Genomic DNA, 15,895 nt, shown 5'->3' with positions numbered 1-15,895 from the left:
GGGATTCATCTATTCCGACACTTCATCCACCTGAGAGGGCAGGAGTCCTCTCCCACAGGACCTTTGCCTCGCTTCAGGAGAAGCGAGCCCCAGCAGCACCCGCCATCCACTTGGTGAGATTTAAGGGTGCACATGCCCCACCTCTTGTGCTTTTTTCTGCTCAAAAAAGCCCAATTTTTCGAGTCCTACCGGGGCACTTCCTCCTGAAGCTGCAGCCTGCTGAACGGCAAAGGATTGCCCGATTTGCTTTTGTTCGTCTGCATACTGCTAGCATTGCAGCAATATCGGAAATGGCTGCTGAATTTTCCCCGCCGAGAGGTCTTCGTGCTCCAGATTGGTCGCCCACTCCCTCTTTGGTGAATTGCAAGCGCTGACAGGCGGAAGCCGGCCGCACATCCCAAGGGCCGCACCATAAGGGCCTGTCTGTGCAGGCCGTCGGTACGCTTCCACGAATTGCATCCAATGACCCTGTGCTACCTGCCTCACAGAAGTGAGCATCAATCCCCCAAACTACCACTGCGAGTACATTTAGTGAGCTACGCCTTCTTGTTCCCTTATGCACCGCCATAGTAAACGTGACTTCCTAATCGTTGTAGTAGCAGCAACAGACTACAAGGAGAGTCTACTTAAGGCGTTTAATCAGGTACTGCAAATGAATTAGCCACGACCCACTATCAGCATGCCCGCTTCGTGACTCTGCATCCGCTTTAAGGGGTGTAGTGCCACATAGTATTATTCAAAACGTAGCACTGCCACTCAGGATCCCTGCCCATACCCCATACACCCACAACCGCTCCCCCCCCAGGGTGCTTGCCGGCACGGTGTCTAGACTCCCGCAGTGCAACCCGTCGTGCATTTGGTGACGTCACTCCCCAGTATATTGCACGCCGCCCAGCCTATCCCCATGGGACACAAATGAATCATGCCCGGAGCTGAATAATAATCACTTCTGCCGCTGTGCAACTCCAAGCTAAGATTGTATCCTGTAAAGCCATAGTTAATGTTAGCACCAGTCGGTGTACCCCTGCTCAATATATGCAACTGCAAATACTACAGCATGCCATGGAAACGTTTTTGCCCAACTAGATGTATTGTAACGCTCACTTTTGCTTTCTGCTTAACGTGCTGCTCTACATTAATGACATGCAGCTGTGCCAACTCCAGCCTGCCTTGGAAACACGATTCTATCACAAGTAGATGCATTATAACGCTATTTGGCTTCAATGCCGCTTCGGTTTTAATTTTCTGTTCAGCATTAATTCTATGCAGCTGTGCATCTAACCGCCCATAGGAACACTGTCTAATCTGAATTATCACACTGGTGAGCATATCAGATTGTACTGCGAATTATCACATTGTTTCACCTACTAACTGTATTACGAATTATCACTGTTTAGCATAACAGATTGTACGGACAAGTATCACTTTGTCTAGCCTACCAGACTATACTGCCAATTACCACCCTGTTTAGCCCTGTTTAGCCTAGCAGACTGCTTTGCGCTATAACTACTACAAAGCGGTTTAGCACAACCTACCGCTTAGGGACCCGATGCTCACACAAGTTCTTTATTGCGCACACTAGCTTCTCGTAAGCACTCCCATATACAGCCACACTTTCTGCCACAGCGTCATGCAACCCAGGCCCAGCAACCCTTGCGCGGCAGGCATGACCCATAGGTCGTCCAACTCTAATGATGTTTCCCCCCCACCCCTCTCCCTTCCTACCCTCATTTTTCGGCCACCACACTAAACCACACGGCAGGAAACCCATGGAACACAACACGCAGGCTATCCAGGTTAAGATGTCGTAATGAGCCTTACCACCAAACTTGTCCCAGGCCAACCATTCTAAAGGAACCAATTTACAGGCCTGCGCTCATCGTATCTCGCAGCCGCCTCTAAACAAAAGCCAGACACACTCTCCAGCTCCCCACTCAACACGTCACCAATAGCCCTCTACCTAGCTTACTGTCTAAGATACCTATAACCAATCTTAACAATCCTCCCACCTCACTCCAATGTGCCCTCAAACGCACGCTGGCTGGCTCCCAGCCCACGCCACAGAACCGTGACATACTAACTAACCTTGAACTTAACGTTCTCGCCATCACAGAATCTTGGGTGCACAAAGCAGCTGAACCAGCTATCTCCATAGCTCTCCCACCAGGCTACACCTTACTCCAGCAGGTCAGGCTGCTCTCAAAAAGGGAGGGTGAGGGGGGTAGCGCTGATGGTAAATGAAGCCCCGTCTTAGACAAATTAACTCTCCACTAGGGTGTAATGCAGACTCTCTGAATGTTAAACTCTCCCTCTCGCATAACTGCACAATTGCCATCTATATTATCTATTGGCCGCAGGGCCCATTACTTGACTTCCTGGAAAACCTCCTCCATCTTCCAAGTGAGAGCCTAAAAACCACCACCAAATCCATCCTATTGGGTGACCTAAACCTGGGCCTCAATGATCCTAAAGACAAACAAGCCAAATCACTTGCCAAAGCACTTCAGGACCTTGGATTCCTGCAATGAGTCACTAACCCCACTCACTCAAAAGGACGGATCCTAGACTGGGTAGCAGACCACTACTTCGCAGCTGACATCAGCTCCAACAGCCCTTGCCCTGAAACGGACCACCACCTCATTCATTTCTCCATCCCCAACGCCACCAAAACCGTTAAGCTTAACACTCCTTCGCCACCAGCACTAGCTAGGAGCGCACGTAACCTAAGGACAAGCACCTAGCATTTCTAGAGTCTCCTGACATCAAGCCGCCATTTCCTACGACCCTCAGGCTCTAGTAGAACTATATAATCTGACGCTCAAAAAAGCAATCAATTCCATTGCCCGGCTAGAAAGAAAGCAAAAAGGAAAGAAACACGCCAATTCTTGGTACACAGCAGAACTCCAAGAATTGCGCACTCTCAAGCGCATTGTGCATACCAAGTGCAATCAGATCCACAGAACTACACCTTCGAAGAGTACAAAAATCTTGCCACCCAATATAAAAAAGCCATCGCTCTAGTCAAATCTACATCCTATAAACACAAGAATTACGAATGCTAAAGAAATGTTCGCCATATTCAAGGAATTGGCTACCCCAGCACCCAAGACCTCTTGAAAGACAAATCGTGGAGTGAGAGCATCCAAACAGCCATGCTCAACAAAATAGACCTGCTGCAGAGTAAAAGTAAGGCTCACTACAATGCCCTGCCTGAATCTGACCTGCCCACCACGCCAACTAAAAATTCCCATATCAAGGAAAAGACACGCTTCTCCTTCAGAGATGTTTCAGAGACTGAAGTATTAGCCCTCCTGAAACACATAAAACCCTGCAAGGAAGTTATCTGCCCGGCCAACCTCATCCAGGACTGTGCAGGCACCCTAGCACCATTCATCAAGGCTTCTGTCTCATCTGGACTTGTCCCACCATGCCTTAAAGAGGCGTGGAATCGCCCACTCTAAAAAAATAAAAATAAAAAAAAAATCCTTAGACCCGGCCTCACCTAACCACTACAGACCCATCACCACTGTACCGTAACAGGATCCTAGGCAAGAGGCAATCAGGCTTCCACCCAGGGCACGGGACGGTATCTGCCCTACTAGATTTAACAAACCAACTAGGGGAAATAATGGACCAAGGCAAGCCAGCTCTGCTACTCCTCCTGGTCTGCAGCTTTTGATCTTGTGGACCACAAGACTCTCAGCAGACAACTCATGAACTCAGCCCAATTCACTCCTGAAGCCACCGCCTGGATCAAGAGCCATGAAGGTGTTATCAGTTCAAGCATGTGCGGCACCTATCACCATCCACTGCGGAGTCCCATAGGGCTCCGGCACATCACACACCTTGTACAATATTTTCACCCGACCCCTTTTCAACAAACTGGACAATCTCGGCATAGCATACACAAACTATGCTGATGACACCCAGGTCCTCCTAACATTCTCAGACTCTTACGAAAAAGATGCAGAAACACTGCACAAAGCATATGCCACCATCCAAGCACGGATGGCAGCAAATGGACTGTGCCTCAACAGGGACAAGACCAAAATTCTCATTGTAGGCCCCAAGGAAACACTCAAACCTGACAAACAATACAGCACCTTTAACAGACAACACACAAATCCCTGTCTCATCAGCAGTCAAAACCCTGGTTATACATCGATTCCACCCTCTCCATGAATAGCCAGGTTAGCGTCATTGCATCCTCGGCTGCATTCACAACCAAATTGACCAATGCAGTCAAACCCTACCCATCCAAGCAAAACTGCCTCTCCATAGCCAGAGGCACCATTGGGGAAAAACTGGACTACTGTAACGTCCTCTTTGCTGGCACCTCGGCTAAAAACCTAGATAGACTACAGATTATTCATAATAATGCTCTCAGGGTAGCGCTGAGCATTCCCAAAAGGGAGCACATCTGCCATGCCAGGCGTAATGCCCACTGGCTCCCGTTCAAAGAATGTATTTTGTCCAAGACCCTAGCCATAACCCATAAATGCCTCACTCACAGGCCTCCTCCCACGCTTAGAATAAAATAGTCTGAACCACCTCGTCCAGATCCAAACATTCGCACCACTCCAATCAGCTTAAAGTCCCCACCTTCAAAAGGGCCAAAGCCTGAGGTTCCAGCTTCCTATTCCTAGCTCCCAAACATTGGAATGCCCTCCCTACGACCATAAGGCATGAGACCTCTCACTTATCCATCTGCAAAGCACTCAAAACAAAGCTCTTCAATTAGCTCACCGCACCTCAAAAGGCCCACGCAAACAGCAGTTACAGGAATCTGGAGGTATCTCGGTGCTCCTCTAACAACGGAACCTTGGAGACCTCCGTGTTTTCTTTTGCATTCCAACTCTGCCCACTACTTCAATGTCAATGTAACCATCAACTGTCTCTTATCTGGCGCACTGTAACTAAGAGCCACAGACAAGCGATACGGCTGTTCTCATGCAACCAAGTAAGCCTGCTGTAACAGCACCACAATGCCCCAGGGCCGCCTTGCGTGATTTATAAATGCAATAAATAAAAACACCTCTCGCTCAGCCACTCAAACTACTGTCACACCATCCTGATCTGATCACTCCAGTTTCCACCACCATCTCTTTTCCATCCTCTTTCCACCCTCTGACCGCTCCTTAACCACTTGCCTCATAACAAGTAAATGTAAACCTTTTACCATTACTCCCTTTCAGACCTACAGTTCACTCTCCTCCTTCACACCTGATGCCACTTGCACTGCCTTCTCAAGGTTCCAATCCCTACTATAGGACGGCTACCATCTCACTTCCCACTGCTACCTTCAACTTAAAGTCAGCATCCTCAACCATGGGTCACCCCATTCATACACTTCCTGCGCACAGACATATGTCAGATGCTGCGCAGGTGTACCCACACACATGAGGACCTGCACCTTTTTTTCCCTTTTTTGTTTTATAGCATAAGCCCAAGTGCTGTACATAGAACATATTTACATACATCATCCCAACCGAGGTTGGTACTCATTTATCGACCTTGGAAGGATGAAATGCTGAGTTGGCCATGTCAGGATTTGAACCTGCGGCCTGCAGATCACAGCAATGAGCGTTCAACCCGCTGAGCTATCTTACTGGCAACTCTCTAATACTCTGCCTTGAACTTTTTCAAGTCCTCCCTTGATAGAGCAACAACCTCACCCTCATCGACTCTCACTCCAACCATCCTCGCCTGCTCCGGGGCACCCTAAACTCACTCCTCCTAAACGTATGACTATTTACTACACTCCCACGACTAATGACCTAGCTGAATACTTTGCTGCACACATTTCCCAAATTAAAGAGACAAACCTCCCACTCCCTCCTCCTACGCTACCATCATCCTCTGCCTCGATCGCCCACTTTAGTCACGCTAGATAATAAATATCATCTCTACTGATGAAGGCTAACCCCTCTTGTGCCCCATTAGACCCTCCTGCTCCTCAGCTAGTCGAGCCTAGTGCCCCTTTAGTGGACGGTCACCTCGCTGAGCTCTTCAACTTGTCCTTCAACTCTGGTTGCTTTCCCTCTATTATCAAAGTGTCCACAGTCATCACTCTCCTAAAAAATCAAATGGCTGACCCGAAGCTATGGACATTTGCCCAGTCTCTCTCCTTCCGCACTACTCTAATGTACTCAAAATGGTTCTGTTCAACCGTTGTTAGGGAGTTTTGTAAAAGTCCACCTTAGGTAGGACTTTAGAAGACACACTTGGGACACACAGCAACAACTTTTAGTAGGGGCCTGAACCACACAAGGTTTGAAGGTAGCAATGGCTGAGCAGCCAGACTCATTTTAGGAGTGAGGAAGGGTTTTAGGGGGGGGTAAAAAAAACTCATACACATAGGCCCAAAGAGACACTGACACACTAAAGTTATATAAAAATAATGGTTTTATATGGGATACATTTCTCACCGTAATCGTATTTCTGGTGCTTGTAACTGCTTAGATTCACATGCTATGCATAGGCCGACATCTAGTGGTAGCCGCGTAGTATTACATTTTTTGTTTTCGAAACTGGAAAAGGGACGTTGACAGGGTGTGCCAGTAATACTATCCCTAGTGTGACATCCACTGTACACATGGTCCTTTACGTGTCAGGGTCCCTCAGATATATTGTTTTCGACATGAGATAGCATGAAGTGTAGCTTAAGTACAGATGTAATAAAGCAGATAAGAGTAGATAAAGCCAGAAAACATCTATGCACCGTCTACTCCACAGGGGAGGAAGGGTGAGCGCATGTGAATCTAAGCAGATACAAGCATCAGAAACACAATTACGGTGAGTAATGTATCCCTTCTGAGGCTTGTGGGTCTGCTTAGATCACATGCAATGCGTAGATTAGCTAGCAGTGTCTGGAGAAGGTGGTGGGTTGTGAGAAGGTACAGTGGCAAATAGATGTTTTAGCACCGCTCGTCCCACCTGTGAATCTGCTTTAGAATGTGTGACAATGTATTAGTGCTGAGTAAAAGTATGTATGTGCTCCATGTTGGCACTTTGAAAATGGCATCCAGTGGGTTTGCAATAAATGTCGGAGTAGCTCCAGTACCCCTGGTAGAGTGAGCTCTTTGTGTGAAAGGCAGAGTCTTGTTTGATCGAGAGTACCAGAGTTGTATGCATTTCACTATCCATCTGGAGATGGCGTTTTTTTCAAAAACGAGATTACCTTCTCTGCCAGGTGCCTTGGAGACAAACAGTCTGTTTTTCGCAGCGGTTTTGTTTACATAGTAAAGAACCGCCCACCTTACATCTAGTGTATGGAGGTTTTTCTCAGCTGAGCTTGAAGGGTTTTGAAAGAAAGCTGGTACTTCAATGGACTGGTTGACATGGAACTTGGATTTGAACTTAGGTGAAAACCTAGGGTGTGTTCTTAGTACCAACTTGACTTTGTGGAAAACAAAGAAAGGGTCTTGCACTGACAAAGCTTGTAGTTCACCGACGCTTATGGAGATGATAAGCACCATAACAGCCTTTTTATATGTTAAGTGTGTAAGGCTGGATTTGTGCATAGGCTCAAAGGGGGGTCCTATGAGCTTAGCAAGTACCACATTTAGGTCCCTCCCTGGAAGAGGCTTTGAAATGGGAGGGTAAAGTTGTTTTACTCCTTCCATGAATGCCTTAATGAGAGGGACTTTCCACCAGGACACCATGCTTTGAGAAGTGGTGTACGCTGATAGAGCCGCTAGGTGAACCTTGATGGATTTAAATTCTAGCCCGGAGTCTAGTAAGTGGAGCATGTAATGAAGAATGTGCGATTCAGCAGCCAAGCTGCCAAGTTTATAGACCAAGGGTGTGGGTGGAACATTGCCCCCCCCGTGGTGTGTGAGCATGTTGTAGGGGCACAGGAGTTTGATTCGGTCACACATTGCCAGTTTGTGCTGGTGCAGAAACCAAGGTTGTCTCGCCCACATAGGTGCAACTAGTATTAGTGTCACTTGTTCCTGGTGCATTTTGTTCACCAACCTGCCCAGTATTGGTGTTAAGGGGAAAAGCATATGCAAATTTCCCTGACCGGTTCATCCATAGGGCGTTCCCCTTATATCTGCGTTGGGGAAACCTGGATGCAATGTCTGGGCATTGCGTATTTTGGCTTGTGGCAAACAGGTCTAAAGTGGGGTAACCCCATATGGAGAAGTTATCATTTAAGATGTTTGTCGAGCTGCCACTCGTGCTCTTCAGGTAGAGGATCTCTGCTTAATGAGTCTGCCAGAGTCTCCCTGGAATATGTTGCGACGTTAGGATCATGCCCTGCTTGTGTGCCCACTTCCAAATTGTTTGCGCTAGCCTGGACAGACTTGGAGTGCCCATGACAGTGGTGCTGTCTGTGAGGACTTGTACTGTCTGATCCGACAGGTGCACTTGGAAAGCTTGCAGGGCTTTGAGCACTGCTAGCAGCTCCAACAGGTATATGTGATTTTGTGCTGTGATACGAGTCCAAAGGCCATGCACTGTGTGGTGAAGGTAATGGGCTCCCCACCCGGTGAGTGATGCGTATGTTGTGACAATTGCTTGCACTGCAGTGTTGTGAAAAGGTTTTCTCTTGAACTGGTTTTCCTTTGTCCATCAGCGTAGCACTTGAACTAGCGCTAGGGAAACTACCACTAGATCGTCCCACTGACAGCTTGCCCGAGACCACTGTTTCGCTAACCACTCTTGCATTGGGCGCATGCGCATCCGTGCATGAGCAACCAGGTAAATGCATGAAGCCATCCTCCCGAGCAAGCGGATTTGCTTTGCATACAGTTATTTGTCAGCTGGCTAGATACTGAGGTATTAGCAGCAGTATGACGGAAAGACTAGACCCTCTTCTGTCTTTATGACGGCTTCTAAGAACTCTTTTGTCTTGCTTGGCACAAGACTTGATTTTTCTCATTGATTGAGAATCCCAAATGGAACAGGAGATTGATTGTTCTCTGGGTATTTTGCTTTAAGATTTGGGGGGATTCCCCTTTTATCAGCCAGTCGTCCAAAAAAGGGTACACTGGGATTGATTCTTTGCATAGATGCGCTGCCACTACCGCTAGTAGCTTGGTGAATACCACTAGAGCTGAGGCTATGCCGCAGGGTAGCAACTTGAATTGGTAGTGTATTCGCTATTTTGAAGTGCATTAATCTTCTGTGCACTGGGAACATTGAAATGTGAAAGTGTGCATCTTTCATATCCAAGGTTGCCTTGTAGTCCCCCTGTTTCAGCAGTGGGATTACTTCATGTAGGGTTGTCATGCAGAATTTGAGTGGCTTGTCATAGGTGTTTGCATGGCGCAGGTCTAGGACAGGGTGCATTGGTGGGTCTTTTTTCAGCACAAGGAAATACATTGAATAAATACCCTTGTTTACCAGGACGATTTTATATGGAGTCCTTTAGTAGCAGTACTTTGGCCTCTTACAACAGGATGCGTTCTTCCTGTGAAGTTTGTCTTTGTCTTGGCGGGTGGTTGGCTGATGTTTGAATTAGCTCTATGCATTAGCCCCCCCCCCTCGCGCCACGGTGGAAAGTACACACTTTTTCCATCCTTAGGAGGGTTTCAGCCCCATCTTGAGGAGGAGAATTTGCCCCTACTTCTAGACCTTCTTTGGCCTCTTTGAAATCCCAGTTGGGAGAACTGCCCTTGTGAAGAACCCCAGGACGAACTAGGCCCACCCTGTTTGTAGCTAGAGGATCGCTGGGAGTTTTGTCCTCTAAACCGGCATGTGTTTGAGCCTCATCTCTGCCCAAAAGGTTTGTTAGCATGCTGTCCCAGGGATTTGAAGGTATCATATTTCTCCTTTGCACTTTTAAGTGCATCCCTCATCTGCTTTGCCAAATAAAGTGTTGTGTTCAGTGGGCATGTTTAAGAGCGTAGCCTGGGTCTCAAATTTCAAACCCGATTGACAGAGCCATGCGTGGCGTTTGATTAGTGTGCCTTCTGCCATGATTATCCCCGCGTTTTTTTCTTTGTCTAGGTTATTTTTAAGGATGCAGCTTGCTACCTCCCTCCCCTCAGCGGTGGTTTGTGAGAGCTGTGTTTGTAGGGGATCTGGGACTGAGTCTATTTGTCGTGCAATCTCGTCCCACTATTGGCAATTATAGCTGGCTAATAGCGTAGTATTATTAGCTATTCTTGCTTGATAGGAAGCCGAAAAAGCTACTCTCCTGCCCAGGGTGTCGATCTTCTTACTCTCCTTGTCGGGAAGGGCTCCGGTAGAGGCCAGAGGGGTTCCCGGTCGCTTTCTTGTGGTGGTGACTACTAGAGAGTCAGGCTTTAGCTGTCCCCTAATGTATAAGGGTCTGAGGGGGCTGGTCTAAATATCTTTTCGATACGTGGGTTGACTGCCCGTGTCAGATTGGGGGTAAGCAGAGAGGGCTGAATACACCTCTGGACCGAATGAAGCAATGGGATAAACTGTACTGCAGATTTCTTACCCCCAAGGATGTTCCCCACAGTCTTTATCGACCTGGGCATCTATATTAAAGTGCTCTGCAGCCTTTAAGAGCAGGTCATTGTATTAAAATTGGTTGTCTACTGGGGAGTCAGCCACCGGTGAGTCGGTTGTGGTCTGGGGATTGGATGATGTATACGTCACATTCATCATCATCATATTATTATTGGTCTACGTCCCCTGTCTCCCCTTCGTCCTCTGGCTCCGAATATGAGCCAGTATCATGTGAGAAGTGTCATCAAAATATGTATCTTCGCCTACGTCTTGGTATGAGGAGGTAATGACCTGCGTGGTGTCCATGCAGGCTTTCTTGGCTAAGGGCTTTATGCTTGCCGTCTCATCTTGTGGGCGGCCCTGAAGGTTGCAGAACTGTTTGGGGTGTTCATCAAAGAAGGTTATAAAACTGGAAATATTTCTCATGACCCAATCAAATTGTTCTGATGTCCACTGGGAAGAGCTTGGCAATACAGAGGGAACAGGTGTAGGTGGTAGTTCTAGGGCAGGGGTCTTCCTATGATGCATTGCTCGATAAAGGGCGTCATCAGGCGTAGAGTAATCCCTACGTATTGTACCTTGTGATGTTGTTACTTGGGGCGAAGATTTAGAGTTTATCGACATCCTGGCCTTAATAGGGTGTCTGGGACATATTTCTTTATTAAGTCGCTCATCTTCGAGCTTTTGGCCGGGGCCGTCGACGCGTCTTTCGACGTCTGGTTGCCGGAACCCGAGGACTTTCTAGCATTAGACACAGTGTCAGAAACAGACTTCGGCATCTGTTTCAGGGGGCTGTCGTGGGGTGATCGTGAGCAGGGAATGTTCGGACCTTCCCTTCGTCACCGCGTGTGGCTTATCGGTTCACGACGTGGTCTACATTCGGCTATGGGGGGGGGGGGGGTGTGCTTGGTGTGGTGCAAACCGGGGGTGCTTGAGCCGCCAGGTGTCATGCCCGTAGCAGAACCGCCAGCCTGCCTGTTGGGGTCGGGGAATCATACGCTGGAATGTATGAGCATTTTCAAATTGCCCCTTGACAGAGGGGCCTGGGAAGAAGGATGTGGGACGAGGTGATGGTACAGGAAGGAGCCAATCAGAAGGTGAGTTTTGGGGTCCCTGAAAGGCAACAAGTATATTGTTTTTTTGCTGGTTTCCACAAGCAACCTCATTGGTTGGATGCCATGTAAATGTCTCCCTTCACACACGTTCAGGATGTCTCGTGTTTTTCGGTGTGTGCTAACCAATGGCAGAATAAAAGTCCCGGAGGTCAGCACAATTTTGTATTACAAATAAAGTAAAAAATGGGAAGAAATGTGGAACCACAGGGGAGGTGATGAACAGAGGGGTCAAGATTGTTTTCTCCAATCATCTTTCAGCTATAGGGGACCGACGTAGTCCCGCGAATTAGCTTAATAAGATGTCTATTATCTTGCAACATTAATCGCAAAGGTTTCTAACTACGCAAATAACGTTTTAACAGTATAAAAGATGTGACCAGAGTGGGCAGTGTTGTCAGCTCCTATCAACAAGTTCAGTTCAGTTCAGTTCCACTGTGCTGTTCGGTTTGTGCTTGCACAGCTGTAATAAACAGTGTTACTTCTTGCCTGGTGGACGCTCCTTTTTGGATGACTTCTGGTATCTCATTAACTACATGCTCATGGAGGACCGCCCAAAACAAAAGGCTGAGTTGGCCCTTCCGGCATTCAAACCTGCCACAGCAGCCTGTGCCTTAGCTCACTGTGCTATCTGACCGGCATGGCATGGTATGGCATTTGGTAGCAGTTCATATTCTGGCCACCCAAACATCAGGCCAAGAATTAACAGATTTATTTTTTCATTTTAAAGACTAACTTCAATCTTTTTGCACTGGGCTAAGAAGCAGGAGATTCTATTATATTTTATCTAGTGACACCATGCACCGAAAAGAGGATCAGTAAGTAGCTGGGTAAGCATAACAACATTTAAGTAAATATTGGTTAACAGCACTTTCTTGGCAAGTGGAGTGTCAACATATCAAGACAAAGTTTGGCCTAACTAATGGTTGCAAGTGTGAAGACTCACAAAGCTGAATAACAGTTACATCAAACAATCTGCTTTGGAATTTAAACTGTAATATATAAGGCAAACAACCACAAACTACAAACTATATAGTACAAAGTACGCTGCACAAAACCAAGAGCCAGCACATGGGTGAGTAATGTAGGAAACAGAACAGATTTAGGCAGAAATATAGTGCAAACAATCTAGTTTTGTTTTCATAGATGGTTGACAAACAGTTTGCATGTTCTGACAGGATATAAGAGGCTTCATTTTTAATTTGGCTCCAAAAATTTGAAGTAGCGCCCAAACATTTTTGTTCAAGGAGCCAATGGATCCTTGGGCAAAAAGTTACTCTTGAGACGTTCAATTGTGAGTTAGTCTGATGTAATCGGTGAGATAATCACCAGCGTTTTGCAGGGGCAAGTTATGGATTTGTTTTTCTTCCTATCTGCTTCAACAACCTGCATTCAGTATTTAGCAGCATGAACGCTGCATACAATCCAAAATAATTCCCACCAAATATTGCACTCAAGAACAAAGCAGTGACAATTACACAAAAGTAAACTGACGAAAATGAGGGCATTCATTTTTGTAACACTTCAAATTCCCACTCAATGAATGCAGCTCAGGTACTGCCATCTCACCTTGTCTTGCTTCTGGTAGGTTTGTTTTATAAAAGAACGTGTAATTTCATGCAGTTGGCGTAATGCAGGCACCACCCAAACAATTTGTGGGTTACTGTGTTGCGAAGACTAGTGGGAAATAAAAATAGGGAAATAATTAGAATTGTTGACAAAAAATGTAGAGCACAATCTTTAAAGTTACAACTATAGTACATTTGTTGCTCGTAAGGTTTCCTCGTCTTATACATCATAAGACTTCTGGGACTTTGTGTTCAGAACAAACTATTGATGCTAAATCTAAGGACATAGTAATGGTCATAAAGGAAAAATGGTCTGATGAGTTTCAATCAAATTGTTTTTTAACCACCTTCCTTGACCATTGTTGGTTTGGGTGTTTAGTCCTCTATTTACCTAACTCTTACCCTTCATTGGATCTCCCAGTTTCCCCGGTCGTACAACCCTTATCCTTGAAGCCCATGTAGACAATGCAATATTTCTTTTTTTAGTAAGGTAATTTGGCTTGTTTCCACATATATATATATTAATTCAGGGAAACTCTGATCCATAATTAACTGATACAAAGTTTGAAAGATACGAATACGGTGGATTTGCAGTGTACATCAGTGGGTAGACTACTCCACAGTACAGAAACAACAGTGGTTTGATAAAACAAAAATGTGTGAAGGAGAAACGCAAATAAAAAAGAAAATAATTACTAATCCGTCAGAAAATGTGATGCATCACCCCAAAGAATAAGTGCATATATTAGTCAAGCAAGGTATCCATTACAATTGGGTATAGGGTTCAAGTAGAGGAAAGGGACACTAGATTATAAAGAGAAAAGCAACAATTTGAAAACCTGAATTCGTAGTTTTTAAAGTGGGGATCAAGTTAGCAAAAGAAATACAGATGAAAAGCAAAATGCCCTTAAAATTCCATAATAGTTGAGCAAATGGAACAAAGACCTCCTCGCGTTGAACGCCAGGTTTATTGCCGATGTGGGACTGCATGGTAAAGTCAGGCCTTTTTGCAGTTGTGAATTTAGATACTAAGAAGCAATACTTTTTTTTTTTTTAATGTCTGGGGAAGCTTGTGAAGCATACTTTTGATCCGTCCAGACGGGGGATAGTAATGAATTAAATGGGACCAATTAACTTCAGGGTGACTCCAGCACTCTTTGAACTTACTATTCTTCCTTTACAACTGGATAGGGGCGACTTCACCACAGGCATGGCCAGAGAGCAATTAAACACGCTCTTCCAATACAGACACTATCAGACAGCTACAGCTCTACCATAAATGTGCGAAAGCCTTAATTAACAGATAATGCCACTATGTCCAATTTGCCCTCATCCTACTGCCTGTGATACGATCAAACACACAACCATTGATCAAAAGACTGGAACAATCTGGTATTCAAAACTCTGCACTACAATGGCTGAAATCCTTCCTCACTGACAGAACCGAAAGAACCTACCCATCACTGTTCACATGAAAGGCCAAAAACATCACCTGAGGCATGCCACAAAGATCAAGCTTCTCCCTACGTCTCCAATATTTACATTGCCCCCTAATAAAGCTCATACAATCTCATGAACTGACATCCTACAACTACACAGACGACACCCAGCTCACTTTGCTCTATTCTCTGCGGATGATGCTCTATCCTCCCTTTCCTCCTCTATCTCCACTTCCCTTGATCAACTTTACCCCCTTTCTCTCTTCCGTCCAACCCCGAAGCCTTCTCAACCCTGGCTTACTTCCCATCTCCTCTCTATGCGGAGCCTTCTCCGACGGCTGGAGAGACTGGCTCAAAACTCCCTCGCTTTCTAATCAAACCTCTTACTTCTCTTACCATGCACTATACAACTCTTGTCTTGCAGCGGCAAAATCCTCCTCCTACTCTCTTTCTCCAGTCTCAAGCCTCCCACCCTCGTCGTATTTTTCAAACTCTCTCTCGTCTTCTCTCTCCTCCTACTCCCGATCCCACATCCAACTCCACATTTTCTCCCTCCGACTTTGCTAACTTCTCCTCCAAAATTCTCACCCTCTGGCAAAAAATCAACTCCCTCTCTGACTCCCCCTCTAATCTTCCCCCCTCTCCTCCCTCTTCCTTCATGTCCATCTCCTCACCTGTTTCCCCTTCCAAAGTCTCCTCCCTTCTATCCTAAGCCCACCCCACGTCTTCCCCTTCTGACCATCTTCCCTCTGTTCTTATTCCCAAGATCTACCCTCTTCTTATCCCTTACCTTACCACTTTCTTCAACACCTGCCTCTCCTCATCAACCTTTCCCTCTGCTTTCAAACACGCAACGATTATTCCTATTCTAAAGAAACCCTCTGCCGATCCACTTATCACTGCTAACTACAGACCTCCCTCTCTTCTACCATTCCTTTCTAAGCTTCTTGAGCGCCTTGCCTACTCTCAGCTCTCATCCTTAGTCACTATTTCCTCTCTCCTTCCTCCCTTCCAATCTGGCTCCCGTCCCAAACATTCCACAGAAACTGCTCTCAACTCTATCCTTAACTCCCTCCTCTCTGCTCGACATGCCAAGCAATCCTCTATCCTTATTCTCCTTGATCTTTCTGCAGCTTTTGACACTGTCGATCATCCACTCTTGCTCCACTCTCTTTCCTCCTTCGGGTTTAAAGGCCCTGTTCTAAAATGGCTATCCTCTTACCTCTCCTCCCGTTCCTTCGCTGTATCATGGGGTGGCCAGACCTCTCCTTCCTTCCCTCTTATTTACAGTGTTCCTCAAGGTTCTGTACTTGGTCCCTTCCTCTTCTCTCTTTACACCTCCCTCATC

The 15,895-nt window shown here is 46.3% G+C and overlaps 1 protein-coding gene across 2 annotated transcripts in view; it reads right to left on the bottom strand.

Moving 5' to 3' along the window:
- USP24 (ubiquitin specific peptidase 24) overlaps positions 1–15,895 on the bottom strand; it is a 2,799,104-nt gene that overhangs the window by 2,542,768 nt on the left and 240,441 nt on the right. For both annotated transcript variants that reach the window (XM_069642114.1, XM_069642115.1), the window contains exon 16: positions 13,110–13,217. In XM_069642114.1, the coding sequence (XP_069498215.1) occupies positions 13,110–13,217 (108 nt within the window). The remainder of the gene's footprint in view (positions 1–13,109; positions 13,218–15,895) is intronic.

Source organism: Ambystoma mexicanum, chromosome 1q (genome assembly GCF_040938575.1).
Source record: "Ambystoma mexicanum isolate Mex_15411 chromosome 1q, UKY_AmexF1_1, whole genome shotgun sequence".
Taxonomy (NCBI): domain Eukaryota; kingdom Metazoa; phylum Chordata; class Amphibia; order Caudata; family Ambystomatidae; genus Ambystoma; species Ambystoma mexicanum.
This window is presented reverse-complemented; position numbering and strand designations above follow the sequence as displayed.